Here is a 27,421-nt window from a genome sequence, read left to right on the forward strand (position 1 = left end):
TCTCTGAACCACTCTCTAGGCACTGCTTGTGTTATGAGCCTTAGGCGGGACCCTTGGTGTCACGCTGGTCTCCCCAGCTCGAGGCTGCCGGCTGCCTGCTTGGCATTGTCCGAGGGATGTGCCTGGCAGGGCTGTGGCCACACCTGCTACAGCCGCGCCACCCAAAGTCTCATCGCCTACACTCCCATCCCACGCACGTGCTGAGCTTGAACCACGGGTTTGTTTGAACGCAGCCCTCCTGGACCTCCCGATCCAGCCGACAACTGAAGTCCTGGGGTTTGGTCTCAGCTCGTCCTCCACCCAGCACCTGCCTTTCCGCTTCTACGACCAGTGCCGCCGGGGCAGCAGCGACCCCACGGTACAGCGCTCTGTGTTCGCGTCAGTGGACAAGGTGCCAGGTAAGCCGGCCCCCACCCTGTGCCACCTCCTGTCCCCTCCGGGGAGCGGGAGAGTGGTGGTTCCAGTACCTTCTCTGTCTGGAGCCTGTGTAGGCTTTCCTTCCCATCTCAGAAACCCAGTTTCTTAGAACTTATCAAAGTGCAGCACAAGATTAAACACAAGCCCCAGAAAGAAATCTTGGCTTTCTCTTTGGTGTTCTGCTGCCGGGGTTTGGTTTTCCAGAGATTTGTTTGAGGGTGTGGAAGAACTTCTCAGAATTAAAACTGAAAATTTCTTGGAAGTTTCTTGGAAATACTTTAGATTATTAGTAACGAGGTTGTGGGAGAGTCATTTCCTCCATGTAGGATGACTAGAAAGAGCTAGTGCGTGCAGTTCCTGTTTAAGCCCCTGAAGAAGTGAGACTTCAGAAGAAGGTCCCGCTGCCCCCGGGGCGGCTGCCACTCTCTTCTTTCGGGAGCCTCTCTTCCCACTTTCCCCGAAGCGCATCTCTAACTTTCCTCCCCGCCTCTCCAAAAGAGAAGCATGAATAGAAAGTTCAAGGTCGCCTGGTGAAGCTGAAAGTACTGGTTCTCCAGAAGGGCCGGCAGGCTCCCCGTTCCTGTTCTGACACATCTGCTTTAAGTAAATCCATATGCATCCCAACCGCTCGAAAGAGAACCTTGCCCTTGGTTACAAAACTAAAGAAAACTGGCCAAGCTGTCCCCTGCAACTTCACTCCTCCGCAGTTAGGGCTTCGAACCTCAATTGCAAATGTGGCAAAATGTTTTCAAAAGCAGTTACCCATTTAAGAACAAAATCCAGTGAAAAGAACCTGACCCAAACCAGGATCCCTGTTTCCCCTCCACCCCATGATTCACTCTGATTTCATTCTTTGATTTGATTAATTCATTTCAGAAATATAGTATATACTATAAGCATATGATTTCTTTAAACCCAAACAGGACATGATAAAATGAAAAATAAGACTACTTGGCCCCAGAAGTGACCATGGTTAACAGTTTCTTGCATTTCCTTCCAGAAATGTTTTGCTTGTCTGTTTTTACACCCGGGGTTATACCATATGTGTGATTGTACATCTTGCTGTTTTCACTTACTGACAAGTCAGTGTTACGTGTAAGCACATGTAAATCGACCTAACGCTCATTCACTGTTGTGTGGTATTTTATCATATGGACGGAACAAAAAAGTCTTTTATAACATTTTGTACTGATGGACATTTGAGTCGTTTCCAGTGTCTTGCTCTTCCATTGTCAAAGTGAACCTCCTCGGGGTATCTTTGTGTAAGTGTGCAAATCTCACATGTCTATGGGATAAATTCCCAGCGGTGGATCTGCCGAGTCAAAGGGGAGGTTTTTTCATCTTAATATATGTAGTCCCAACATGCACTCTGGAAAAAGTGCGCCAGTTCACGCTGCCACCCACTGCCTGCAACTGCTTTCATTCTTAAATCTAGTCTTAGGCTACAAGACTGATTGTAGCACTGCCTCTGTTTTCAGCCATGAAATATGAGATGATTCTGCCTGCTCGGGGGTCTGGAGGCTTCTTTGTTAAAAATTCTCCAGATTGCTTTCTGCCCTGTAGAGATGGTTGCTAAGTAAATATAAATGATGACCATGAGTCTAGGTTAACTAAATACACACTGGCCTGGTAAGAAATCATTTCTTTCTTCCTTTTTTTTTTTTTGTTTAACACACAGTTGTAATTTTATTATAACATTTGTATAAGCACCGCTTCGTAATTTTTTAAATTGAAATGTAATTGACATTTAAGATTATATTACTTAAGAAATCAGTTCTTTAGGGTCATCAGGGCTTCTCTGAGCTCAGGAACTAATGGGTTAAGGAGAAAAGCTTGGTCCTTGTTTCCGCTCCCCCATCTTTGGAACAAGGCAAGTGTAAATTAATAAACAGAGCCGGATGTCACGTTCTTCGGCCTCTGCATAGCCACCCCTCCGTTTGCAGAAGGCTTTGCAATTACTTACTTCTCCCATCCTGCCTGGGCTCCAGGGGAAGAGTGCGGTTATCCAGTGCTGGGGGTGTCGCCCTGCCGAGAGTGGCCCGGGCCTGCTGCCTCACCGTTGGGGGGGGGCGGGGGGGCACAGCTGGAATGCTCAGTGTCTTCTTGCTGGTCCCAGGGTCGGGATACATGAAGCTGGGCCAGTTGGGACTGTGGAAGTCAAAGGCGGCGCCTGAACGCAGCCATCCACCCCTTGGCAGTGTCTCTCCCCCGACAGCCCCTGGCGGTGGGGACATTCTCTCAGCTGTGCCCCCGAGGGCGGCTGCTCTGGGGCCTTGGGTGAAGAGGCCTCGCTGCCCCCCTGTCCTCGCCTGGGCCAGAGATGTGACCTGAAGAGCGAGCCTTAGCATGACTCGAGAGAGGGAAGGGAACACCCCCCCCCCGCCCCGCTTCTCGCCACCTGCTAGCTCAGATTTGGCCCCGCAGATGCCCAGCATCTTGAGGTCATCCTTCGTTTTCCCTTTGCTCTCCCACACCCACGGGGCTGCTCTGCCTCCAGAACACACCCCGCCGTCTTCCCCCGCCACCAGCATCTCTTCCTAGATCGTGGCAGCGGCATCAGCGGCATTCCCTGGCTTCCAGCCTTGTTCCCTCCCTTCCATGCAGCCAGAGGCATCTTTCTAGAACATAAGTCAGATCACATCATGCCCCTGCCTGTAGCCCTCCAGTAAGCTTCCCGTTGCGCCCGAAACAAAATCCAGATCTCTCGTTCTGACCTTGTGTGATCGTTGTGGGATGGGCCCCAGCCGGCCTCTCAGGTGCAGCCCCCCGCCTTCATGCTGTCCCCTGCCCCGGCTGTACCACCGCTGCTGCTCCTCCAAGTCAGCGCTTCTCAAGGTTTTGGCCTCAGGATTCCTTCTTCTTTTTTTTTTTTTTTTGGCCGCATGGCATGTGGGATCTTTTTTTTTTTTTTTATGATGTTGATGTTAGTATGTATGTATGTATGTATTTATTTACTTGTTTGTTTATTTATTTATGGCTGTGTTGGGTCTTCGTTTCTGTGCGAGGGCTTTCTCTAGTTGCAGCAAGTGGGGGCCACTCTTCATCGCGGTGCGCGGGCCTCTCATTATCGCGGCCTCTCTTGTTGCGGAGCACAGGCTCCAGACGCGCAGGCTCAGTAGTTGTGGCTCACGGGCCTAGTCACTCTGCGGCATGTGGGATCTTCCCAGACCGGGGCTCGAACCCGTGTCCCCTGCATTGGCAGGCAGATTCTCAACCACTGCGCCACCAGGGAAGCCCGGCATGTGGGATCTTAATTCCCCCACCAGGGATCGAACCCACGCCCCCTGCAATGGAAGCTCAGAGTCCTAACCACTGGACCGCCAGGGAAGTCCCAGGACCCTTCATACTCTTTGAAAGGTATTGAGGAATTCACAGAGCTTCAGTGTGTATGGATTATGTTTATTGATATTTCAGGTATTAGAAATTAAAACTGAGAAATACTTTAAATATTTACTTACTCGTTTAAAAAATAATAATAACCCATCCTATGCAAACATAAATAACATAGTTCTTTTTTTTTTTTTAACTTTGGGTTTATTTATTTATTTATTTATGGCTGTGTTGGGTCTTCGTTTCTGTGCGAGGGCTTTCTCTAGTTGCGGCAAGCGGGGGCCAGTCTTCCTCACGGTGCGCGGGCCTCTCATTATCGCGGCCTCTCTTGTTGCGGAGCACAGGCTCCAGACGCGCAGGCTCAGTAGTTGTGGCTCACGGGCCCAGTTGCTCCGTGGCATGTGGGATCTTCCCAGACCAGGGCTCGAACCTGTGTCCCCTGCATTGGCAGGCAGATTCTCAACCACTGCGCCACCAGGGAAGCCCAATAACATAGTTCTTTATGAACAATAAGTGTTTTCCAAAACAAAAAAAGTTAATATTTTATATTTTTTCAAGTCTCTTTAATATCTGGCTTAATAGAAGACAGCTGAATTCTCGTATCTGCTTCTGCTTTCAACCTGTTGTGAGAGCGTGGGCTCTGGAAGACTCCTCTGTGTACTCCTGGGAGAATGAGTGTAAAAGGAAAATGCCGACATTATTTTTATGAAAGTTCTGACCCTGGGAGGCCCCCCAGGGTTCCCCAGACCATGCTTTGAGAACCACTACCCTAACTCACTGTGCCCTCTCCTGCCCCAGGGCCTTTGCATTGAATGTTCTTCCCTAGATCTGTGTGTGGCTACTTCCTGCCAATCACTCAGGCTTCAGTCTGCACGCCACCTGCTCAGAGAGGCCTTTCCTGATCCCCATCCCCACCCCCAGCCCCCCGCATCACGTTAGCCTGGTTTATGTTCTCCATGGCCCTGGGGCTCCGCACCTGGCTGACGTATTTGTGTACCTTCCTCCCCCATGGAGAGGGTCACTTCCACGGGGACCTGGAGTGTCCCCTTCACCGCTGTACCGCAGCCCCTAGCATGGTACCTTCATTCGGTCTTCACTGAGTAAGGAGTGAGGCTTTGTTCTTATTCTCCGCACAGCCTCAGAGCAGATCCTGCCAGATGCCTTCTCCCTGTGCAGACACCAGGGAGACGAGCAATTCCCGCAGGGGCCCCAGACGTTGGGTGGTTTAGGCTGCGGCACTTTGACAAGGGAACACGAGGGAACGGCGGCCCCCAGATCTTCAGCAGCATTCCTTGGCTTAACTCCTGTCACCAAAGTGAGTGAGATGTGCATCCCGGGCACCCGGGTGATAAGACTTGGGTTGGCTGCACTTCAGTTTCACCACGCTCACCTTACTCAGAGTTTGCTGGAGGGGTCATCGGAAGCCTGGCCCAGGTTGGCCTCCGATGCTGTGGCACCCATAGCCGCCATCCGGGTATTGCTCTGTGTCCCTTGCCATAGGCCACACTGTTGCAACATCCCAGGCCGGGTGGGATCCTTGCTCTTGCCTGGGAACAGTTCACAGGGGAAGAAACAGTGCTGGCCACCTGCCTCCGGGAGACTGCGGGAAGAGGCAGCTTTACTGTGACACATCTTCCAGTTTTATCTGCAGGTCCAGGTAATTGTCACAGAGCCATTTGTCTCCCCCCTTTCCAAGCTATACATGATTATATTTGATGAAAATATACCTTTCATTTCCTTGGAAGAGATATTAAAGTAGAATATAAATCAGGACTAATAGGCGACTAGCCACTTTGGTATATTTTTCTTCTTCCATTTGGCTTGGAAAGAAACCACAAATTCTGTTTATTGGCCGGTTTTATGTTTATGGCTCTCGCCCCCATGGAATGTTCAGCTCCACGAGGGCAGAGGCCAGTGTGCGCATGGCTGGGGAGGGAAGGGTCAGCAGTGACCGGCGTGTCTGGCGGGCAGGCGCGGCCGGGTCTAGAGTCCGGCTTTGAGGTGCGGTGCTCCATGGTTGGTGCCCTCGAGGATCCGTTCCACTGACCCACGTTGACAGCTGATTGCCAGAATCTGCCAAGGCAGGGCGGGGTGTTGAAAACTAGCCCACAGTGCAGTCTTCCCATGAACACCCATGGACCAGCAGACCCCAGAGCAGAGGCTGTTCCCGGAATTAACCCTGGGCATCAGGGGGCAGTGGGCTCCAGTCCACGGGCTGGGGCTCTGGCCTCCCTGACCCCTTCTGGGCTCCTTCTGGCCCAGAGGCTGCTCACAGGCGTTCACCTGGGGGTGGGAGGGCTGGTGACAGAACACCACCGTCCTCTGGCTCGGGTCCTACCCAGGCCCTTCCTAATTCTTACCCAAACAGAAGGGCTCTAGAACCCAGCGTGTTACGGGGATTGGAGTGGGACAGCCAAGCAGGTTGACACCCACTGGCCCTCACTGACGGGGGCTCAGCGACATGTTTAAAAAAAGTGACCCTTCCCCAGCTGAGGACAATCAGCTGCCCCCCACCAGCCTTTTAGCTCCAGGGAAGGGACGGTCTGCCTCTTTCACTGCGCTCTACCCTGTTCAGGATAGTCCTGTTGCAGTCTGGCCCCTGCCCCCTTTCCACGATCAGCTCCTCTCTCTTCTCTGTCCTGGGCTCTCTTTGCAGATAATAAAACAACCCAGCATTTCAGCCCCATTGGCTTTCTGTCTGCACCTCGCGAGGGCCAGGCGCGTCCTATTCAGGACCTCTGTCCTCGCGCTGCCCTCTGGCTGGAACCTGAAACCCTCTGTGAGGCTGGTGCCTTCTCAGCGTTCAGGGCTCTGCTCACATTCCTCTTCGGAGGCCTCCCCAGGGGCCCCACCCACCCCAGTCCCCCTCTGTGCAGCAGCTGGGTTTTAGTTTTTCAATTGAGGTGGAATTCATAGAGCGTAAAATTAACCATTTGACAGTATACAACTCAGTGGCATTTAGTACCTTAACAGTCTTGTGCCACCATCCCCTCTACTAGTTCCAAAACATTTTCCTCAGCCCCAATCAACCCTGTACCCACTAAGCCGTCACTCCCCATCCCCTCTCCCCCCAGGCTTCTGGCACTCACTCATCCACTCTGTCTCTGGATTTATCTCTTCTGGATATTTCATACAAACCCTACAATGTGTGACCTTTTGTTTCTGCCTTCTTTAACTTAGCATGATGTTTTGGAGGTTCATCCGTATTGTGGCATATGTCAGAGCTTCATCCCTTTTCATGGCCGAATAACAGCGCATTGTGTGGATAGACCTCCTTTGATTTATCCATTCTTGCACCTGTTGGTGGCCATGGGGGTTGTCTCCACCTTTTAGCCAATGTGAATAGTGCCGCTACGAGTGTGTGTGTATGAGTTTTTGTTTGAACACCAACGTTCGGCCTTTTGGGCCATCTACCTAGGAGTGGAATTGCTGGGTTGAATAGGAATTTAACTTTTTGAGGAGCGGCTTTCCCACAGTCTTCAGAGCCCTCACCTTTCACTGAAGTTGCCCACTTGTCTTCTCGTCTGCATCACTGCCCTGTGCTAGGATAGAAGGTTCTGGGGCCCTGTTCGTCCTGCCCTCAATGGCTGACACTTAATGAGCGAGCAGGTGCTCAGTGACTGTCGAAGGTGGGTGGGGACGTGGATTGGTAGCTGGAGGCTCGGACAGGTGAATTGTTCCCAGCAGACTGTGACTTGCCTCGCTCGCACCTGGGTCTGGCTCCGGCCCCAGTCGGTTGGGGCTCGGGGTGCCAGAGGGAGAGTGAGCTTCCCTCACTTCTTATCCCACTGGATTCAGGGCGCCATCTGTCTCTGGGCAAACATCGGAATCACTGAGCACGAGGGCCAGTGCTGTGCTTTCCACAGGTGTGATCTTTGTCAAAGGCAAACAAAGCGGCCTTATCAGTCACTGACCCAGAACACTAAATAGTTCTGTGGAAAGGCAGTGCGGTTCCAGAGCCAGCCTTTGGCAGCTGAGTAACTGAGAAAGAATGCAAGATTACAGTGCACGGGGAGCCAGCCCAGCTGACCACAAAGCCTCGACTGACATCCGGAGGTGGGGGGGGGGGGGGGAAAGACAGGGAGAAAAAAAATCGATGTTTAATTCATAGACCTCAGTTCTGACTTCTCCCCTGGGGAGAACATACTAGGTGCTAATGTCATCTCATGGCAATGTTCTCCAGAAACTAATTTTTTAGGCCTGTTATTTTTCTTGTTTCCGATTATAAAACTGGAGCCAGCTCTCTCCTACCAGCTCGCCCAAGGGGAAGAAATACCCTTTCTGGAGTCACATGGGAAGGAGCGCCCTCCCCCCCACCTCCCTCCAGTCTCCCTAGCCCCATGTTAACCCCTGCCAGCCCCCAGCTCCCTGGTCAGAGCCTCGGGCCACTGGGTTGGTGAGTTACAGAAACTTGAATCTGACCCCCGAGGCCTTTGTTTTTTTTATTTAAAGCAAAATATATAGAGCTGCTAAGCACTTTATGCAGGGTTCTTATTTGATCTGCCTCAGAAGGAGGGTTTTACCATTTTCCTCTTCTACATAGAGGAAGCCACCCACCCAAGGTCACACACACCTGATACCCGTCCGCAGCAAGGCTTTGAACGCAGGCCTGCCCAGGTCACACCCTGAGCCCCCACTGCCACCACCTCCAGTCCCTTTCATTCCTGACTCAGTTTTGATGCTCCCGAAGTGACTTCTCCCCACCCGCGGCCTCAGTGGTATCGGGCAAAACCACATTGCTGGCTCCAACCCTCAGCATGTTTTGGACAGAAAAGTCATCTATTTCTGGAAGTGTGGGGTACAGTTTGACTGGAAGAATTAACTGTGCCGGGCACTTTGTATACATTAATTCTATCCTCCGCACAGCTCTGGAAGCGAGTATCACTTGCTCTGCTGTACAGGTAGGAAACTGAGGCTCAGACCAAGCCCACAGAGCTCCCACGGGTGGCCAAGATCCCTACCTCCACTTCCTGCCTCTGAAGACCATTTGCTTCAAGGCTGGCTTGGTGATGGCTGAGCAGCTCCACCTGACGGCTCTGCCACGTGAGAGGTTGGTAGGACAGAACCTGAGGAGAGAGGGGACTCTTGGGTGGCCCTGGCCCAGGCAGAGCGCTCTGCATCCCTGTCTTCTGTGTGACACACCTGCTCCCGAGTCCTCCCGCTCCAAGCCCGCCTCCACTGGATCAGGGACAAACCTGCAAAGCTGTGATGCAGAAAGACACTCTTCTCCCAGAGCCGCCGCTTCCGAACCAGGCTAGGGGTCAGGGTCACTCGAAGGCCATCCTCGTACAAATTTGTTCCTGGTCTTTCACGAACAAAAAGCAGAAACGAGATTTCGGAATCCTGCCTGAGCAAAAGTAGCAGGATTTGTGCTTCTTTCAAAGCTGTCTGGCAGTTGTGTCTAAGAGATCAGCCTTCAAGTGGCTGAGCTGAGTCCGTGGGGTTCCTGCTTGCCAGGCTGCGTCTCGGAGTCCCCAGGGCAGCCGTGAAGAGAGAGCCTGAGGATACTGTCAGGCTGGGAGCACGCGGGCCTTGGCAGGAACCACGTTCCCAAACCAGGGCCCACAGTGTTTCCCCCTGAAACGTGCACCCCCCAAAGACACTTCCCCAGTAGACACACCAGCGCTTGTCTGAAGAGCCCTCTTGTGAAATAGCGCTCAGTAGGCAGAGCCAGCCATCGTGCTCCAGACAGGCTTTTCCGGGGACGCGGAGGCTGGGAGGAGAAAAGAGTTCCGAGGAATTGAGTGTTGCTTCACTTGTCGAGGTCATTACCCACCTCCGACGCTGAAGCAGCTGAGTGCCCTGGAGCCTTCTGGCAATGACGGTGCATCAGGGAGTGGGTTGCCGGCAGAGAAAAGCTTGGGAGCCCAGGCAGTGGGGTGTGGGAAGAGACCAAAACCCCAGCTTCATGCTGCCATTTGACCTTGGCTACACCTTGGATTGTTCTGTGGGCTCGGGCAGGCCCACACGGGGCAGCCTTGCTGGCAGCACAGGACAGGCAGGTGTGTTCCAGAGCAAGCGGCACAGCTACTCGTGTGCATGCCTGTCCCCGCCCCCAGAACGCAGCTCCTGTCACTTCTCGACTGCGGACTTCTTAGTATAAGTGAAGTACGTTAATTGCAGAACAATTGGAAAGATGGAAAAGTACCAAGAAAAGATAGAAAGGATAGACTGTCCGGTGTCCTGCCCCGTTGTTCTTTCTGTTCATCCTTTGTGGGGTTTCTTTTCTCAGCAGCAGTGCTTGCCCAGGTGAGAGTCAGCGAAGGAGGTGGCTTAGCACAGCCCTGGAGCAGACAGTCAGGTTCAAGTCCTGGCTCCACCTCATCCTCGTTACGTGGCCTTGGACCAGTTAGTCACCCCTCTGGGCCTGTTTATTCATATAAAAAATGGGTATGATTCTTAGCAGTGTGAATGTACTTAACACGACTGAACTGTGCGCTAAATAATAGTTAAGGTGGTACATTTTATGTTATGTGTATTTTACCACAATTAAAAAGGAAATAAAAGTGAGGATGGAAATGTCACCTACCTCATTAAGCTCCCATGAGCATAAAATGAGTTAATTCACATAAGTGCCTGGAACAATTGCCTCCCCTTGTGCAGCGTGCAGTAAAGGTTATCTCAGTATTTTTTATGGTCGTTGTTATTAGTCAAGGCTGACCCTTGGGACCCCAAATGATAAGTTCCCTTTCTACACGTTAAATCAGTTTGCACAAACTTAATAATCCAGGGGCCCCTCCTGCTGTAAATAACAACAACAAAAAAACACCCCGCAGTTGTACAGATTTGCTCATTTCAGAAAGGCTTTTATCAGGTGCTGATAAAACACCAGGGCAGAATTTCCTTTCCCCTGCAGAAGGGCCATGAGAATTCTGGTCACATGATTTGCCTGAGGTCCCACAGCTCTAGAGGCAGAGCCAGGGCCAGAGACGAACAGAGACATGCCCCCTGCAGCCCCGGGCCCAGCACATACCCGTGCACCCCTGACACTGGCTGCCATCATTGACTCCACGCCTGCCTGAGCCAGGCAGTTCCCACTGAGCCTCGCAACAGCCCTGGGGGACTGGCGCCTTTCCTCAGTGTGCTGACCAGGAAACCAGAGCTCAGAGAAGGGGAGCACCTGGCCCGTCGGCTTCCCACTCCACGAACCCCTATGTCTTCAGTCCTGAAGATTATCCGGTGGCAGAACACCTGAGGATCAGGTGTGCTTCAGGAACCCTGGGAACTATCGCTGTCTTCCGTTCCAGGAGCACAGAAACCAGCAGAGAACGTGACTGTATTCTGTGGATGCAAGTCTCCACATCTAAAGGGAAAGTCCATAAAGTTATTTGAAGAAACTTTCCAAGCCTTTTCCTATTGATGTTTCTTTTTTGCTGCTGAGTCATTTGTTTTATTAACTGCAAGTTATCATTAGCAGACAAATGATTACAAATGCTAAGGATCGAAGACTCGTTTGTGGGATAAAACTCAGAAACTGAGAAAATTCTAGCCCTTAATTTTATCTCTGAATTGGAAAAAGACCACTTTGATTTGATTTGACTTTTTTTTTTTTTTTGCCTTAAAATATCTCCCGACTTGCTCAAGGAACCCCAGGGTTCCCCCTGGAACAGGGTTTGAGAACCACTTTACCACTTCCCAAGAATCAGTCATAGTGCCCACCTTGAGATCTAAGAGGATGAGATGCCAAGTAAGCGGCGTTGCTTAGTGTACAGACGGCTGGAAGGAGAGTTGTTAATTCACGAGGACCTGCAAAGCAGGAGAAGAGCCAAAACAGAAGGTGGGGACGGGACACAATTATAGCACTCACAGGTTCACAGAGGCCTAAGTCATTGGGTCATTGGGTCTTCCACATGTCCTCTCCTCTGTGCCCTAGACGGCCCCCTCAAAGCATGGCAGCTCCTAGGGGCCAGGGTAGGAGACCACCAGGAGAGAAGGAATTGGGGGCGGGGGGCAGGTGAGGGAAGAACTGGCTTTTTTTTTTTTTAAGGACTTTAAAAATTCCAAGGAAGTTACATGATCCATACGCTAACTAGGGTCGGGAAAGGGAGGATCTTTCTGAGGTCTCTCGTGAAGTAAATAAATGCTGTGCAGAGCTACATATAAAGAGGACCAGATCAGGGAGAAGGACTTATAAACAGGTCGTGCAGAGCAGAGAGGCAGGCATGGTGGGGATAACACGTGCGAAGGCTTGAGGGAGCAGGTAACATTTGATGTCACGGCCGTGAGACGTGATTAGACACAGCCTGGAAAGCTAGGCGGGGTCAGATGGTGAAGGGCTTCCGGCCCTGCTGAAGGGTTGTACTTTTATCCTGGAAGCAACAGGGAAGGGACTAAGGAAGAGGAGTGATGAGTCGGGAGGCTTGGGTTTTGACTGACTGGAGTTGGAAGGGCAGGGGAGACGGGGGTGCCAGAAAAGAGCGAAGCACCCTCCCTTGGCGCTCACCACCGGTGCAGTTTGAGGCTGTGCCCATCTTATGGATGAGAACGAGTCTCCACAGAGGTACCCTCTTCCTCAGCTTGGTATATATCCTTCGATACCTTTTCAGGGCATTTACGTACTATACTTGTACTATAGTATTATATTGTCTTTTTTTTTTTTTTTTTTAACCTAAATGAATGCTATTTTCACTCAGCAGTATGTCTTGCATTTGTTTTATGTGAGTTCATAAGAGTGCCCTCATTCATTTTTGACTGCTGCGGAGCAGTCTGTCATGTGGGCAAACGTTGTTTATTTAGCCAGTCTCCCATTGATGGATGTTCAGGTTGTGGCCAATTTTTTGTCTTCAGCAAATAGGAGCGCCTCCCTGGCCCCTTGCACAAGGATTTCCCTGGGGTAAGAAACATGAAGCGAGTCCAGAAATATGTAGGCCGTGAAACTAACAGGATTTGGTGACCAGTGAAGTGGGTGGGTGGAGGGCCACAGGGCTAGTTTCAGGCAAAATATCAAGGAGCCTCAGTTTCTCTCGGAATGTTCTCTGTGTATTTAACAAGGGCATTTTGATGGCCCAACTTCTGACCCAGGAAAATCCTCATTACTTGTGGATGTTTTTCTATCCAGAAGGCCTTCAGGAGCTGTGATGATTGGAAAAGTTCCCAGGGGCTGGCAGGGGTCTCCAAGGGCCAGCGCACCCATGGCTTGTTGTCGCAGACAGAGTGTGGTGGCAGGACAGAGCCACCAGTGGGGTCTGCCCCTACCTCCTGGCACCCTGCTGAGGGTCCAGCTCTCTGGGATGCTTCTCTGTCTGTAGCCAGCATCCCATGACTGAAATACAGCTTCCTTTATTTGTGGCTGTCCAGCCATGGCATTTTGTATAAGTGTGCTTTTCTCTGAAAACACACACACAATTTTTTTTTTTTAACATCTCAAATCCCCAAAGGGCCAGAAGTCAGTATTATCCCAGCATAACGGGAATGGCTGTTTTGTGACATCTTTCACACTTAACCAGCCTACTTCCTTTAAGCCCCAGAGTAATCACAAAAACATTCCAAAGCCCATCAAATTGGGGCTGATGAATTGTTTTACTCTGTCCCTGTCTCTGCCTGCTGTGAACTCAGGTCCTTGAAAGCTGCATCCTTACAACATGATTTGAGCGTAGATACTTTAACTGTGTGAAATACTAAGCTCAGACTGTGCTTTGCAGTGACTCCCCCCAAAATATTTGTGAGTTTATAAAAATTCAGGTGCGTGGTGTATGTGGTATGTACTTCTAGCGTCACAGGTTTTTTTTAAGGCCCCAGGATAAAAGTCCCTTTTATTGAATGCCAGCTATGTGCTAGGCACTAGGCCAGTTGCTTTACAGAAAATCAGGAGGTAAATATGTGAAAACTGTCCTGTGACTAATCCCACTTTTGCAGATGGGCAAGCAGAAGTCAAAAGCAGAGTCCCTTGCCCCGTGTCCCAGAGAGACTGAGCCTGGTTTCCGACGCCTGCTCTTTATAATGCTTCTGCCTGCTTCCTGAGAAAGAGATTATCTCGTGCTCGGTGTTCTTTCCTTTCCTGCTAAGTTGACTTGAAGCCTCTGTGGTGCTTCTGGGGTAAAGCTGCCCTTTGTTGTGGCTTTCTGAGTGTGTTGACTTCATCAGCTACGGTTGGGCCTCAGGTGCTGGGTCCCATGCACCCTCCAGCTTCTTGAGTCAAGCAGGTCCCTGTCAATGTGATGGAATGAGCCTCCCCTAAACCGCCCCCCGCCCCCCCACTCTTAGTAAACTGGAGAATGTTCTGAAATAGTTGACATTTATAAAACCTCGGGTGTTTTGGATAAACGCTTTGTGTGTGTGTGCCAGATTTCCTGCCCGATGCCCAAGGGAGATGTCCACCCGCTCAGAGCAGCATCCTAGTGCCCTGTAATAGTGCCCGGGCCTGGGGGAGGCTGCGGCCTGCTCATCGTCCCCTCTCTGATCTCTTCACTCCACCCTGAGCAGACAGCAAATGCAGAAACCACCCTGTACTGACTCCTGGCCCCACTGGGTCAGCCGAGGGGCCCTCCATGCCAGCTGGGACACCCACAGGAAGCTGCTGGCCTCAAGCCACTTAAAGGATACCAGCATTTGGGCACCAGTGTGTGCCACCATGCTGTTCAAACCTGCCACGTCCCTGCCAGGGAGCCCTTGCCACAAGGAAGTCAGGGGCACACGTCCTGGAGTCGGCCCATCTGGGTTTAACTCGGTACCTGCCCATCAACAGCTGTGTGATGTCAGGAAGTTCCGTAAGGCCCCTGAGCCTCAGTCTCCTCTTCTGTCAAATGGGGCTGATGATAGGACCTGCCTCGCTGGGGCAGCTCAGCCCTGTGGGTACCTCACGCTGTCCCAGTATCTCAACAACTGCTTGTTGAGGGGCGGGGGGGAGCCAGAGGGCTCAAGCAGCCCGCCCCCCTCCCCTCGCAGGGCAGCTGGCCCAGCTCCTCCAGGCCGCTCCACAGGGAGCTTGCATGTAATCTCCCCAGTGCCCTCAGGCTCTGCCAGGCAAGGGCACCTCTGGGCAGCTGCCCTGATAGAGCCACCAAAGAAGGAGCCCCGTAGGCGACGTGCACTCTTCCAGCACCTCCTGCGGCCGACGGCCACGTGGGGAGCACACATAGAAATGGGGTGACCATTGTACTAGAGATCATGGGGGCAGTCTCACCACAGGGGTGTTGCCTACAGGACCCATGCGCTGGAACGCAGGAAGTAAGGTGCGTGGGTAGGGGAGCAGGTGGCCGAGGTGGGACGGGGCCAGCCTGGGGAGGGCGTGTGGATTTCATACTGAGCGCTCCGGGGAGGGCTGCGCCTGATTGGTGTCTGTCTGCGCTTGCGTGGCTGCTGGGTGGGGAGTGGATTGGAGACAGCGGTGCGGGGGCCGTTGGGGTCCACCCAGGAACCTGGAGCCAGGCGGGCAGGGGTACACCCTTAGCTAGCATGGTCGGTGATGGGTTTGGGTACAGCTTGCCAGGTTGTGACAGATCTGCTCCTGAGGCTGGGGCTCTCCCCGCACGTCACGTAGCACCTCAGGGTTGGCAGAGCATTTCCCACTCGTGATCTCAGTAACACTACGAGGAGGGGGAGATGGAGAAACTGAGGCCGGAGAGGCGAGGTGACCAGCCAGCTCACACCTCCAAGAAGCAGTAATGTGCTTGGACCTCTGCCCCCCTGAGCCGTTCCGAGGTTGAAATGTCTCAGCGGCTCGGGCAGCACTGAAGAGGGTTTCTTGAGGCTCGCCACGTTGCTAGCCTCAGGCTAGGTGTCTCCACACTCAGGGGTCATGGCAGCCTGCGGGGGAAGGCCCTGTACCACCCCCACCTAACAGGTGAGGCGGCTGAGGCCCCGAGGTTAAGTCACACGGTGACTACATGGTGGTGTCGGTCACTCCAAGGCCACCTCACCCCACAGTCTGCTCAGTCCAGTGTCCAGGGATCCTGCTCAGGGCTTGGGGACCTGAAGAAATTCTTGGCCTCACCCTGCAGGAGTCACAGTTGGAAGCTGAGACACCATGATCTCAACTCAACACGTGATGTCCCCTCACACGTGGTTCCTGAGCTCCAGTTTTCACTACTGGGCCAAGAAGGGTTTTCTGAGCACACCTGTCAGAGCTTGCTGATAAATCAGGCCTGAGATGCTTGTGCTTGGCTGGCAGCACTAAGTGGTTGTCTAGGTCTCCTCAAGCCAACTGACATTTGCCCAATAGGTGTGATGTATCAACAGCTTTTTCTCCTACTTTTTGTAGCCTGGGCTGGCTCTCAGCCAGAACTCTTTAAAAGGTATGTAATAAGGTGCTGACCTGCAATGGAAAATGCTGGTGCACCAGCCAAGCGCAGAAGCCTCTGCAGCAGAAATTTAAGGTCTGCTCGTCAAGGATACATTTAGAAACCTTCTGGAAAGTTCTGGGGCTGGCAGAATATAGTCAAGCCCTGTAGCAATGTGAGTCTGGGGACTTCTTTAGCCCTTTGCCTTCGTGAAGCCACAAAGATGGGTGGGTTTTGGGGAAAGCAGTGGAATTCACCTTTTCATTCATTCCTTTGTTCTACAAACATTTATCGAGCACCCACTGTGTGCCAGGTGCTGTGCTTGGGTTTGAGGTGACAGCCATGAGCAAACAAGACATGTATGGCCCTGCCACATGGAGCTTGCAATCTTATAAGAATAGTAGGCGTCATTCATAGAATCCTACCAGTAAATAACTGGTTGATAATGGGGAACCTGGCCTTCTCTAATGGGGATCGGGGAAGCCTTCCCTGAGTAGGTGGTGCATGTTGACAGTGGAAGGTTTCATTGGACATACTGGATGGGGAGCTAAGAGGGTGTTCCAGGCAGGAACAGCATGTGCGGGGGCCCCGAGTCAGGAAGGGACTGAGCCACAGAGTGAGGGGGGCAGGCTCCCCTGGCTCCCCATCAATGGTCCACCTTCTGTGCTTCAAGGTCTGTTCCACGCATGTTCACGGATTCATTATCTCACCTTCAGAACCTCCTGGGGAGAGGTAGGCACGTGTTCATTTTGCATTTGAGGTTTTCTGAGGCTCAGGGTGGGTAAGTAACTTACCTGGATTTGCACAGCGAGTCAGCTGCACAGGTGTCCATCCTACCTCTGCCTGACTCTGACCCCAGCTCATAGCCTGCCTCTCTATGTTCTCGTTTTTACTCTTCTTCCCTATCCTTTGTTATTACTGACATGGCTCAGGGGCCTGCCAGAAGGCTCAGAGCCCCATAACTAACAAGCCCACTGGAGGAGAATTCCTTCTAAGTTATTGACCTCAAATCTGCAAACAGCCGGAAGCTCAAAACTGTGCCTTGAAAGTGTCTCCTGTCCCCAGCATGTGGCACTTTCTCAGCAGACCACTCAGTTGATTGACTCTCCACCTCACTTCATCCATCTTAGAGTAAGCACGTCCCTGAATCTCCGTCAGGAACCGCATCCAAACGAGTGACAGCGGTGCCGTGCCCCAGAAGCCGAGGGGGCCGAGCGCACTGTCCAGCTTCCCAGGGCATCCCCCCAGCCTCAGGCTAGAGAGTGGCCTCATTCTCCCACCGCCACCGGGGTCATGGGGCCTCCTGAGCTCAGCACAGCCTTCGGGTCAGCTCCTTGGTCCTCCAGGCACGTGGGCTTGTCCTTCCACGATCCTGTACCTCCGCAGCTTCCGTGGGGTGGCCAGCTAGGTGATCAGGAAGTCAGTCGACTAGAACCCCTATGCTCAGCTGGAGAGGCACACAGGCACTGCCCCCACGGTGCCCGGGGCAGAGGCATAGCCCTTGTGGAAGCGTGGAGTCCCAGCCCAGGCAAGATCTTCTCCCGCCTGAGGCCCTGGCCCAAGCCAGTCTACCCCTGTGCCCTCCACCCTGGCTACGTGTTTCTAGAATCGCCTTGGAGAGCATTTGAGAAGCCCCAGTGTCCATGCCCAGTGCAGCCCAGGTAAAACAGTGAGACGAGGGTCACTGTGTTTGGTGACTCGCCCTGGCTCGTTCAAATGTCCACCCAGTCTTGAGAACACGATCAGAGACGAATTCCTCTTAGGTGGCTTTACAAGAGGGTTCTGGGTGACCACTGGGGTCAAATGCTGTGTCCTGATTGTCATTCCTTTAACCCTCAAATGTTCACCGAGCATCTACCATGGGCTTGCACGACACGGGGCCCAGCATGACCGAGGTCCCTTCTCCATGGACCAGCAGCCTCGGTGGTCGCCTAGAGATGGATTGACAGCTTGGCAAGCTGCGGGGTGCTCAGTCAGGAGCTCTCCTCCATCAGAGCAGCTGCCGCTTAGCGAGTTTGGGGGAACCAGGGGGTCTGGTATAGGAGCAGGATGTATTCAATACCCTGGGCCCAGTTTCAGGAGAGGACAGTTCTTCAAACTTGTCCCACTTTCGGGAAACCTTATGAGCACTGCCCTGCGCCACGCTCTGCCAAGACTGGGGAGTGGAAGGTTCTAGACAGACCCTGCCCTCAGGGAGTTCACAGTGTCCTGAGGAAGACGACACCTTACCCACTCTTGCTACATAGTCTGGTCATGCATGATGGTGTGGGAACCCAGGACAGGGGCGCCGGCCCTCCCAGAACTGGAGGGCAAGGAGGGCTCCTGAGGGAGGTCTTGACGGATGGGCTAGGTTAAATGTGGGGCGTCCTGGGCAGGCGGCAGTACCCAGGCTGTGAAAACCATGGTGTGCATGTGCGTCCTGCGAGCAGCCTGAGCCATGCAGGCAGGAGGCGGCAGGAGATTAGCCCACGCAGGCATGACCCCCTGTGCCTGTCGACCGTCCTGGACTTCATCAGAGGGCCCAGGGAAGCACTGATGGGCTTCAAGCAGGGGGGCTAAAGGCCGCCCACTAGATGACCACAAATAGCCTTCCCCAGGGGCCGGCCCCAGGCTGGGCTGCCCACGGGATCCCATGACCCACACTTAGCTGGAAGGAAGATGCAGCCGAAAACTTGTCTTCACGTAGAGCAGCTGGAGACCAAACCACTTGTCCATTCCAGGGCCAGAGCTCACCCAGCCCCAAGCGCTGTCTGGGAAGTGCAGCCCCAATCCAGTCCCCTCTCACCACTGCACCCCATATCCTAGGCCAGGGGTTCACTGACTTTTCCTAAAGGGGCGTGTGATGTCTGTCAGAACGAGGCTCCACCTGCAGTCTCGAAGGACAATATGCAAATGAGCAGGCGGGGCCTCATTCCAGCCACACTTCACTTATAAAACCAGGCCCATTGCCTGATTTGGGGATTTGGCCTTCCGGAGGTTGTTTGCTGCCTCCTGACCTTGGCCTTCAAAATCCGTCGTGCTGCTTCTCTCCATGGCCAATTTGGTATTCTCAGCACCGTAGCTAGAGAGATCCTTTTCAGGTGTAAGTCAGGTCATGTGTGTCTTCTGCTTAAATCCGTCACCGTCTCCCATTTTACTCAGGACGAAAGCCAAATTCCTCACAGTGGCTCCCGAGGTCCCACACAGTCTGCTCCCTCTGCTGCTCCTAAGACTGACCTTGCCTCTTCCCACTGTCCCCTGGCCGTTCCACGGCAGCCACAGGGGCCTCAGCTGAGCCTCCGCTGTGCCACATGCCTCTGCCTTGCAGCACCTGCACTGGGTTGGCCTCTGCTTAGAACACTGTCGTCCCAGGTACCTGCCCGGCTCTGTCCTCTGTCTCATTCCTCAGACCTCGCTATCTCCGAGGGGTCTTCCCTGACCATCCTGTGCCCCACTCCCAGCCCTCCAGACGCCCCCTGCCCTGCTTAACTCTCTTCGTCGCACTCATTCCCTCCCAACAGTTTCTGTTTCTTCATTGTCTGCCCACCACCACCCCCCCACAATCCCGTCCCATCCCATTATTGAACTGTAAGCTCCAAGACGGCAGACACTGTTTTGTTTACTGCTAAATGCTCAGCTCCTAGAGATGTACCGAGAGGCATATAGGTGTTGCTTAGAAAGCATTGGGTGGATGGATGGATACATGGATGGATGCATGGATTGATGGATGGATGCGTGGATCAATGGATCGATGGATGGATGGATGGATGGATGGAGCCAACAAGTCTTCAGTACACCTTTACATGCTAGACATTGTTCGCTGTGGACTCAGGGGTGAGCAAAACAGAGCTGTCCCTTTGGAGCTCCCAGGCCCTGTGGATGTCATAGATAGTCCAGAAATGCTGACCGTGATTGGGGCCCTGAAGGGACCGGCCAAGAGCTGGGACAGTGTGCAACAGAGAGATCTGACCTGGACAGGGTTCCTGAGGGCAGGAATGCGTCCCAGACAGAAGCCCACACAGATGGGAGAGCCATTGATGCCTGGGCGCACAGGCTGCCCAGATCCTCAAGGAATAAAAACATTACTGTCCATGTGACACCTGCTGCCAGTTTGGCTGGACACACAGTTCCCCTTTGTGATCAGTTTCCACCCTGGCCACATAAGTGGGGCGCGAGACCTCGGTCCTGCTTCCCAGGAAGGTGTTTAGCCCCAGGCCCCCAGCAACAGCCCAGCTCTTCTCCCCTCGTTAGTGAAGAGGAAGGAGAAACTGGACCTAGGACATTTTTCTGATGAATTCTGTTGGAAGGGATAGTTCTTGGCGCCGGGCCTGACATGAAGAATGAAATGTTTTATACTACTCACAGAACAGATGGCAGAATCTGGAGTGGGAGTTTCTTGAAAAGGCCAGATGATGGGCTCATTCAGCATAGTCGGGGATACATGTGTTTGTAACCCCCAAGTTAATTCACAGCTAGTTACACAGGGGATGAAAATGTTCTAAAATTGATTGTAGTCATGGCTGCATAACTCTGAATGGACTAAAAACCATTGGATTATACCTTTAAATGTATAGATTATACAGTTATGTGAGTTATACCTCAATAAAGGTGTTGTATTTTTAAAACCAGTTCTAAACTAGTAGGACCGTCACAAAGCTGTCATCTTTTTCTGACGACCAGATTATCTCATTTGTGTCCCATTTAATTATAAAACAGTCCGATTTATGCAACATTTTCCTTAAAGCAATCCAACTGTGAAAAAAGAAATTGGAACCCACAAAACATTCTGGAATAATTTGGAAACCTTCATGCAATCCAGTCTCACCTGGCACCCTTCCTCTTCCCTAAAATTTGCCTTTTTTCCATTTCTTTTTGACTTTGAAGAAATGACTCTGTTCTTGCTGGTAAAATAGACTCCTGTTCCCTTTCCTGTAAATTATGAGATAAGTTTGCATTTCATACCTTTCCAGAAATCTCTGTTGATTGTGGTCTGACCTCAGAATCATGACTTCTGGGAAAGAAAGTAGGTATTAGAATCACTGCTGCAAGCATTTGTTGAAAACCTCTGAAGTAGCAAGGGTTCATTTGCGTTGTGGATCCGAGACAGAAAACAGGTGAATGCTACCTGCTGGTCACTGCAGGTCACTTCCTGGTGTTGGTAGATGACATGTCAGCCACTCTTCAGCTCACTCCAGTGACTTCTAAAATTTGATCCTAAGTGTCCCACGTTATTTCTTGGAGATGCTTAGGGCTAGTTGTGCTCCTCTTTTTTGTGTGGTTGAAACTGGCGAGGGGGTCTGGAGCCCTGGCTCAGAGCCATGCCTAGTGCTGTGACTTAATAATGCCAGCTCCTGTTAACTGAGCAGTTACTATATATCAACCCCTATGCCAAGCATGGTTGTATGTATTCTTCTCATTTAATCCTCACAACAATGCATGAGGTAGGGATTATTTTCCTCCATATTGTACTCAGGGAATCCAAGGCTCAAGGCTCCACAGGAGGTCAGCATCCCAGGGCTGGGACTTGAACATGTCTGTTTCCAAAGCCCACACTCGCACTCAGATGCCTTACCTCTGTTTCCCTGTCCATACCCTGGCACTTAGACCGCCCAGCCCGGTACTCCATCCTCCCGTCCCTTCTCTGAGGATAGCTGTGAAAGCACAGCGGTCTTGTAGGATGGAGCGCAGCTCAGATACTGAAAACACTGTTGGCACCCGCCCCCCACGCATGGCAGTGATGGACCAAAATGCTCTCCTTCTAGTGACAGGTGATGTGCCCTTCACAGGCCCGGAGGGGCCCCAAAAGAGACGCTCCAGCAGTTCTGTTTAGGAGGCAGGATGTGCTTCTGTCCAAAGAAGTGCTCTTACGATTATTTATTAATTGTGAAAGGGAAGAAAAAAAGAATAGGGTTTCCTGGAAAGGGATAAAAGTTCAATATGATAAACTCCCAAAAAGCAGTCAAAGGCCAAAGAAAAATAAAGGACAGAGAGAGTAAGAGAGCTGATGAATCAAAGTGGCAAGTGTGTGAGCAGCGCCCCGGGAAGGGGCCGTATTTCATGGCGATGGAGGTGTGGCGGCCAAGCGGAGCACGAGCGAAAGGGGGTGGTGGTGGCAGTGAGTCAGGGAGAGTGGGACTCAGCCCCGTAAGGTCACCAGGGCCCTGGGGATGAGCTGGCAATGACAGGAATGGATGGAACCAGTCATGTGTCCGCTGTTGCTGCAGGCCCCTTGTATGCATTTGTGGCATTAACGCATGCATGTAGAAAATTGTCAATGGAAACTGTAAGGCTACAAGAAGAAGAAATCACCATGGTCCCTCCACCCCAGAAAAAACCATCACTAATATTTCAGTTTACTTCTTATCTGTGTTTTCTCTGTTTTTTATTCTCTTTCTCTTTTTTCCCTAATTTTTAGTTACCCAAGAAATGCATGAGTTGACTCTTTATTTAAAAAATAAAATAAAATGTTACAAACGGGACCTAAGTCCCCTTTGACTACTCCTCCCCATTCCCCCCACTCCCCGGACATCCACGGTTTGGCTCATCTCCTTCCAGAACCTTTTCTGTGCAGTTGCATCCATATGTGTACCCATAGCCAGTGGGCAGCGCAGGGCCTCAGCCCTTCTCGGCAGTTCTGAAATCCACACAGCACTGAGCACCAATAGAGTTTTTATAACTCACTTGGTGGCAAAACCTGCCCTGAACTATTTATAGGCTATTTATAAGACTTGCAGGGACTTCCCTGGTAGTCCAGTAGTTAAGAATCAGTCTTGCAATGCAGGGGACACCGGTTCGATCCCTGGTTAGGGAACTAAGATCCCACATGCTGTGGGGCAACTAAGCCTGCGAACCATGGCTAGAGAGAAGCCCGAGTGCCGCAATGAAAGATCCCCCGTGCCGCAACTAAGACCCGAAGCAGCTGAAAAATAAATAAATATTAAAAAAAAAAAAGAGAGACTTGCAGATACCATTTATTGTGAATAGACTTGGTTTTTTCCTGCAGAAATTTAATAGGTTTGGTTTTTAGCTGCCTAAGACCCAGCTGAGGGTCTAAAGTCTAGAACATATCCAGCCTCAAAGGTTTAGGATAAGGGCTTATGGATCTGTGGTTGTCTTATGATTTGGGATGCTTTTTTTTTTTTTTAACCTAAACAGAATCATCGTTCTGCATACCCTTCTGCAGCTTGCTTTTCAGACACCACTGTGAATCACAGATCTTTCTGTGTCAATGTGTATAGATTTCACTCATTCCTTTTCAGGGTTGTGTAATATTCCATAGTGTGGATCCACGTATTCCTTTGGCTGGGCATTTTAGGTGTTTCCTGGTTTTCGCCACTCCGGACAGTGTTGCTGTGGGCATCCTTGGACGCATGTGCAGCCTAAGATCAGAGCTGCTGGGTCATGGGGTGTTTTTTGTTTTGTTTGTTTGTTTTTCCCTTCTCCCTATCCCCACACACCTGCTATTCCCTATACAACAGAGGGTTCCTTTTTTTAAATTTAACTATAGTTAATTTATAATATTGTGTTAGTTTCAGGCATACAGCTTCAGATTCTTTTCCATGATAGGTTATTATGAGAGATTGAATGTAGTTCCCTGTGCTCTACAGTAACTCCTTGTTGTGTAGGGGTTTTGTTTTTAACAACATTGCTATCATGCCAGAAGCATTTCCCTGTGCTGTCAAGTATCTCTTCCTAATACTTCACTTTTCATGGCTACATATAGTCTGGCTCTGAGTATTCATTTCTTACAGCTGCTATAACACATTACCACAAACTGGGTGGCTTAAAACAACAGAAATGTATTGTCTCACAGCTCTGAAGGGTGGAAGTCTGAGATCAAAGTATCAGCAGGGTTGGTTCCTTTTGACGGCGATGAGGAGGAATCGGGCCTCTCTTCTGGCTTCTGGTGGTTTGCTGGCGATCTTGTTGTTCCTTGGCTGGTACACACATCAGCCCGATCTCTGCTTTCACCTTCACGTGGTGTTCTCCCTGCACGTGCCTCTGTCCAAATGTCCCCCATTTTAGTAGAACACCACTCACATTGGATTAGGGCCCACCCTAATCTCAACTAATTACATCTGTGGAATGACCTTCTTTCCAAATAAAGTCACATTCTGAGGTAGTTGGGGTTAGGACATCAACATAAGAATTTGGAGGAGACATAATTCCACCTGAGCAGTCTGGAGTTTAGCAGATATTTACTTAGCCAGGCCCCGTATATTGGCTACTTAGGTTGTTTCTATTGCGTCATGAACCACCCTGTGATGAACCTCCTTACACAGAAATCTTTGTCCGGGTTTCCAGTGATTTCTTTAGAAAGCATTCCTTAGGATCAGTGAGAATGCCCATGTTTAAGACTCTTGATAGCCCCTTGCCAGGTTGCTCTCCAGAAAGCAGAGAGGGGGATGCCCATCTGGCCACACCTGGACCCCGTATGTTCATCCCCCGGGCTCTCCAGAGCTGCCAGCCTGCTCAGCACTTCAAGGCAAAATCCTCTCCACAGCATGTGTGCACATGCTGCCAGCATGGGCCCGTGCATCCTTTCTAGCAAGGATTTTATTTTATTTTATTTCTTATTACTGCCAAAAAGAGAGTCCACAGGTTAACAGCAAAATGGAAACCATAGCTCCAAATGTCTGTTTAGGGCACATTCTCTTGCAGCCACGTATACAAATAAAGATTTCAGAAATACTGGGCTCTCTGGGCATCAGGCATGAAATCAGTCAGTGAAATTTCACTCACAGGGCAGCTTGCCAAGAGAGACCAGGGGAGAGAAGTAAGTTCTCTGGTCAGTTCAGTCCGTAAGGCCCTCAGCGGTCTACATCACCTCACTCCCTCTAACAGCAATCAGATAACAAGCACTCAGCCACTTTGGGGTGCGGGGCTGGCCGGGGAGGGGGTGCTCTTGAGCCGTTCGAAGCCAGCCAACCTGAAGGCTTTTCCGGGTAGATTTTTGAGAGCTGGAGCCGGGTGAAGGCCTCGGATAGTTGGAGTTTAATACACAGGGACTTGAGGGAATGAGGCAGCAGAGGACTCTTGGAGGAAATTGGGGGCAGGGAGGTTGTATGCGTGATGAACAGCAGGACAGGGCCGGGTGCTTGAGTAGCACCAGCGAGGACTGGGAGTCCGAAGACAGATGCTTCACTCAGCAAGGCGAGGGCCAGCTGAGTGCAGAGACCAGAGAGCAGGATGCAGGGAAGGATAAATTTAGCCGGCGTTTCAGGGGAAAACATCGATCTCAAATGTAGTACTGCCTTTTAAAAGAAAGTGGAAGCTGCAGGCCGGTCATTTGGGACAATTTCTCTTGAACAGATAAAAGCCCAGGAAAAAGGAACACTTGTAGCCGGCTTATTCCTACTGGCAGATCCAGAGGATCTTCTTTTGACAGGAAGGCGGCTGGTTTCTGCGGGGGCATGATGGATGGTCCACCCCCAAACCCCCTCGCTCGTTCCCAAGAAAAGGTGCTGCTTTGCTTTCTGGCAAGATTTGAGGTTTCTGTTTCCAATCCCAAATGTTCATCCTCGCAAGGAGTGACGCACGGCCCAGGCTCCGAGTTTGCTTTGCCGCTGGCCAGGCTGCTGACATCCGATGTGCCTCGTGTGTCAGAGCAGGGCCACCGCCAGCCCCCGTCCCGGTTGTCCCGTCACTGAGCAAAGGACTTCTGGTGGCTGTAGACAGGCTTTGTTTTTTTTAAACTGGACACCTCTGACATTCACGTGGCATCGCAGGCATCGCTTCTACCTGGGCCAAGCCGAGGGAACCGCGGTTCGTCCCAAGCGATAGAGCACCTGTCTGAATGACGTTTCCGCGAGCTCGCTCGCCCGGTGGCAACAGCATCTTTCATGCAGCCTCACTCTGACCCTGCTCCCTTGTTTGGAAGGGGAAGAGAGTCCAGTCTGTCAATATTTGGGGCACGAATCATCTGCATTCGGGCGCCAGGGGTCACTGAGAGGCTGAGACGTTTCCAGGAATTCGTGGCTCTAAAGAAGTGGGGCTGACCGTAAAGGATATCCAGGGAGGATATGAAAGAAAGAAACCCAAATCTCAGCTCCACCCCCCACTCATTGTCCATTGTGTCTCAGATTCTTGAGAAGAAATGAAGTCAATGTACACGGTGATGTGGGTCCAAGTTAATAATAAATGTGGAAGAAGGAGAAAGGATGCTCAATATTTAAACATTGCGGAGCGCCTCATTTGGTTTGCCAGTCACTGCCCTCTGCGCACTTCCTGGACGGGTCTGTAAAGCCGAGCATCCTTTCCCTAACTCTACAACTGGCATCTGATGCTGGTGATTTAGAGAGAGAGGGAAACGGAGCCTTTTCTAGGCAACCCCAAACCGGCAGTATTTCTGCCTGTTTTCTGCTGGCTTTCTGAAGGGTGGGAAGAGAGATGACAGTGTGGAGACTGAGGGTTTTATGACTCTTCAGGTGCTCAAAAGGAGTTTTTAAGCTTTGGGGTCATGTCTCGAGTTGTCTTTAATTTTCCCATAGTAGCTTCTCTTGGAGCTGTCTTGTATTTTAACGTAAATTTTGTGCTTTGGTTCTTATTTCTGGCTTAACAGTGAGACACTGTGGTCATGTTTAGGAGGAGATGTCTGTCCAAGTACCCCCTTCTGGATACGTTCCTTAAAAGTTGCCTATGATGCAGAATTCTGTGAATCAATTCCTTTTTTCTGCTTGACACACATTACATAAAAGGAAAAGCATTCCTTTGGGGGGAGGCAAAAAACATTTGGCCCCAAGACATAATAAAATCATGCTTAAGGATGCAGCAAACTTTAAAGTCTCTTGGTTAAAGGAAATCAATACTTTTATGATGAAATATTAATAATACTAAAAAAAAATAAGTCAAAACTACAAATGAAGAACAGCCAGGATGATTGTAATGAACGCATTAGCTTAGCATTTGCAAGGAAGCACAAAGGGGAAGCACAAAGGGAAAACCAGAGCCCACCTGAGAAGCCTCTCCAAGCCCCTGTAAGCCCCCTTTTCAGGCATCTTCCATCAAGAAGACACACACCTCTCCTTAAGTCCCAACATCATTGCCGAACATTTTGTTAAAGCCGCTGCCTTTTGGAAATGAAAAGATGAATCTGAGCTGGAGAAAGGGCCACACACATGTGAGCACAGACACACACACACACACACACACGCACGCACACACACACAGCTGTAATGGCAACTGAGAAGGGAGAGCTAGGGAAAGCCACTTGTTTGACTACACAGTACCCAGCCGACTGTGTTCCCCTCCCCTTCCTCCAGGAATCGCTCCAGTGGAGGTCTTTAAGAGGGACGAATTCATATTAGGTTGAACCATAGGAAATTTCTGATTTTTTTGGTCATGTTGGTTGAAATAGGGGCAATTTCATACGGTTCCACAACGCACTCAACTCTCCAGTGAAGAAATACTAACAAACAGAACACAGTCTTTTGTGTCTTGAACCCAAACATAACAGATGAGATTTTAAGAATCTAGGT

The 27,421-nt window shown here is 51.1% G+C and overlaps 1 protein-coding gene across 8 annotated transcripts in view; it reads left to right on the forward strand.

Moving 5' to 3' along the window:
- CLEC16A (C-type lectin domain containing 16A) overlaps positions 1 to 27,421 on the forward strand; it is a 240,330-nt gene that overhangs the window by 155,789 nt on the left and 57,120 nt on the right. For 7 of the 8 annotated variants that reach the window (XM_082429632.1, XM_082429633.1, XM_082429630.1 and 4 more), the window contains exon 21: positions 234 to 398. In XM_082429632.1, the coding sequence (XP_082285758.1) occupies positions 234 to 398 (165 nt within the window). Of the gene's footprint in view, positions 1 to 233; positions 399 to 1,340; positions 2,431 to 27,421 lie in introns of those variants that run through there. The other variant, XM_082429634.1, reaches the window with a different exon arrangement.

This window comes from Balaenoptera physalus (genome assembly GCF_965194825.1).
Source record: "Balaenoptera physalus genome assembly, chromosome: 16".
NCBI classification, from domain to species: Eukaryota; Metazoa; Chordata; class Mammalia; order Artiodactyla; family Balaenopteridae; genus Balaenoptera; species Balaenoptera physalus.